General features: G+C 46.0%; 1 protein-coding gene across 1 annotated transcript in view; it reads right to left on the bottom strand.

Annotated features, from left to right (window-relative positions):
• Window positions 1-933, bottom strand: part of NANP (N-acetylneuraminic acid phosphatase) — a gene marked incomplete at its 5' end in the record, with an annotated part of 2,352 nt that extends 1,419 nt beyond the window's left edge. Inside the window, one exon of the mRNA XM_009880394.1 lies at window positions 925-933. Within this exon, the coding sequence (XP_009878696.1) occupies window positions 925-933 (9 nt within the window). The remainder of the gene's footprint in view (window positions 1-924) is intronic.
• Between the last annotated feature and the right edge of the window lie 2,017 nt (window positions 934-2,950).

The raw sequence follows: 2,950 nt of genomic DNA, 5'->3' as shown, positions 1-2,950 counted from the left end.
CGGCCGTGGGGTGGGGTTGCTCTCGCTGTGCAGGAGCGCTTTCCGGGGTGAGGTATCCGAGAGACGGCGGCTGATTGGGGAAATACTTGTTAGAATGCCGCCAGGGGACAACTTCACCGTGAAAGGGTTTTTCCCCCGCGGCGTTTCCACCGGGGAACGGCTGCGGGGCGGCCCCCGCAGCTTTCCCTCCGCCCGCCTGGCTGGGGCTCGCTGCCTTGCCGCTGTGGTGTTGGCGGCTGCCGGGGCTGGCGAAGCCTGTTACCGCCTTTAGGAAACTTCCCGCGGGAAGTTCTCTTCACGGTGTCGCTGCCTGGCGCCCAAAGGTGCCGAAGCCCGTAGGTTTGTGCTCCGGACCATTCATTGAACAGGCGATGGTGAAAAAGGATCTGCACGGAGGAGGACACGCACGCAAGAGATGCGGTTCAATTTGACATGCAGGCGCAGGAGCGCCTTTTCCAGCTCTGCTGTTGCCTTCTGGAGCGCCTCCTCCTGCAGTCACCTGGGGGCAAAGCAAGCCGCAATGCCACAGCACCAGGATGATTTGTTTGTGATAAAGGCAAAGCCAGTGACTCCACTAGAAACACTTCAGTATATGGGGAACTGATGTGATACTAAAATATTTGAGATTTCAAAGGTCAATATTTTCTAGAGCAAATGAATCAGAAAGGCATTTGGATGAAGGCCCAAAAAGCATGATAGAACAAGTTTTACAGTTGTATGTACCAACTGTGGTTTCAGAGTAGATAATTTTCCCCAGGGTGAATCATAGAATGGTTTGGGTTGGATGACACCTTAAAGATAATCTAGTTCCAACCCACTGCCATGGGCAGGAACACCTTCCACTAGACCAGGTTGCTCAAAGCCACATCCACCCTGGCCTTGAATATTTCCAGGGATGGGGCATCTACCACCTCTCTGGGCAACCTGTTCCAGTGCCTCACCACCCTCATAGTGAAAAATTTCTTCCTGATACATAATCTAAATCTGCCGCCTTCCAGTTTGAAGCCATTCCCCCTCATCCTGTCACTACATGCCCTTGTAAAAGGTCTCTCCCCAGCTTTCCTGTAGGTCCCTTTTAGGCACTAGGAGGCCGCTAGAAGGTCACCCCAGAGCCTTCTCTTCTCCAGACTGAACAACCTCAACTCTCTCAGCCTGTCCTCATAGGAGAGATGTTCCAGCCTTCTGACTGTGATCATGAAATTTAACAGCAGGCTTGATTCATCAAGTAATATTCCTGTTGGTCTTTGACAACATGTTTCGATAAACAAAGTATCCTTTTTTTTTATCAGCCAGCAAGTGAATCTTGGTGATTTCTGTTAATACTGCTGTGTCAATTAGACATTAATAATTAAACACAGTACACAAAGCTGGAGCAAACTTTGTATCTTACCAGAGAAACTGGAGTTCACTCCAGGCCAGTTTCAGTTCTGAAAACTGCACCTTTGATAGCAATCATTGTCTCATAAAAGACATTGGCTCACACATAAGGCCAAAAAAATCCTGCCAAAGAGCTTGGTGTATTGCAAGTAAAACTACAGAAGGCTGGCATTTCAGGAGAGGGAGGGATTCTGAGAGGAAATAGACATGGCTAAGGATCCTGTAGTTACAGGAACAGGAGGAGTTTTAATAAAATTGCTCTAGTTGACTTGTAATAAAATGTGCGACTTTGATTTGATAAAACAGAAAAAGTGTTGGGCATATGGATTTCGTGTGCCTCTACTGAATTACTGTTTTTCCAGAGTTTACACAGAAGAGTGATTAAAAATAGCCAAATTTCCATGATTCTCTCTGCTTAAGAAGATGGCATGTATTTCAGACAGCCCTGCATTCCAGTGGATCCTATGAAATGCATACCTTTCAGAAAAGGTACATTTACATAAAAAAAAGAGAGAAAGTTATTTGTTGGTGGAGACCAAAATAGGACTGTGAGAAGTTTAAAGAGATCTGAGCAGGTGGAGTGGATTGACAAACAACATTCAGCTCTGATAAATGTAGACAATCCAGGCTGGAATGAAAAACACCTAAGTTACAATTTTTATTTTTTTTTCTTTTTAGCTCTTCTAAATTCAGTATGTGCGCTTTGGCATGATCTGTGAAAAGTGGAAGACCGCCTTTGTAAAATCAGCTCTTATCAATACAGGAGGAACATGATGAAGCATGGCGTAAAAAAGTATGTTGAAATGGGTTTTTTTTTGTAATTTACGTTAGCGGTAAAACTTTATTTGGAATGACTTGTGCTTACTGATCACCTCATTAAACAATTCCCACAGATGTAGGATCAGAAGGGTAGAGAAGGTGTTTAAGGGCTGAGGAAAATCTTAGAGAGAGAGATTGCAGTAAAATGGGATGCGATAAAACCATTTGATGCAATAAAACAATTTGATGCAATAAAATAATATCTAACCAAAAGGATAGCAACTGAGTTGAAAATTCCAAACGTATAAGAGGAAATACTTTTTGTTACGTGCCCTAACTATGGTTTGAAATTGATTTCTTTGGGAAACTGCTGAGGATGAGACCATTGCAGTATGGCGGAAAAGTGGGATACTGATACGAACACTGAGAACATTTGGAGCTGTAGTTAACTGCCACACTTTGTAAGGGGTATGAGTGTTGGCCGGCAAGTCAGAGAGTGAAAAGGGCTACTGAAAAAAAAAAAAAATTTGGATTTATTTGAGAAGAGCTGGGTGCATCGCCACTCTCGGCTGTCCATGTAGATGAGCTATAGTATGTGGTTGCTATATCTTGAAGCATCCGTAACAGAAACGGCTAACAGCTAGTGCGGGGCAGCGCCGGTGGGGCAGTACTGCTACGGCGCGAAACGCCTTTGATGCGCGCCTGGCGTGCCCCGCAGCCCGCATCCCCCGTAAGCCAAGCGGCGTGGGGCACAGCTGAGCTGGCGGGGCCCGGACCACGGGTGGTGGGGCGGAGCGCGGTTCCCCACAGTCTC

This window comes from Charadrius vociferus, unplaced genomic scaffold, assembly GCF_000708025.1.
Source record: "Charadrius vociferus isolate BGI_N301 unplaced genomic scaffold, ASM70802v2 scaffold62, whole genome shotgun sequence".
Taxonomy (NCBI): Eukaryota; Metazoa; Chordata; class Aves; order Charadriiformes; family Charadriidae; genus Charadrius; species Charadrius vociferus.
This window is presented reverse-complemented; position numbering and strand designations above follow the sequence as displayed.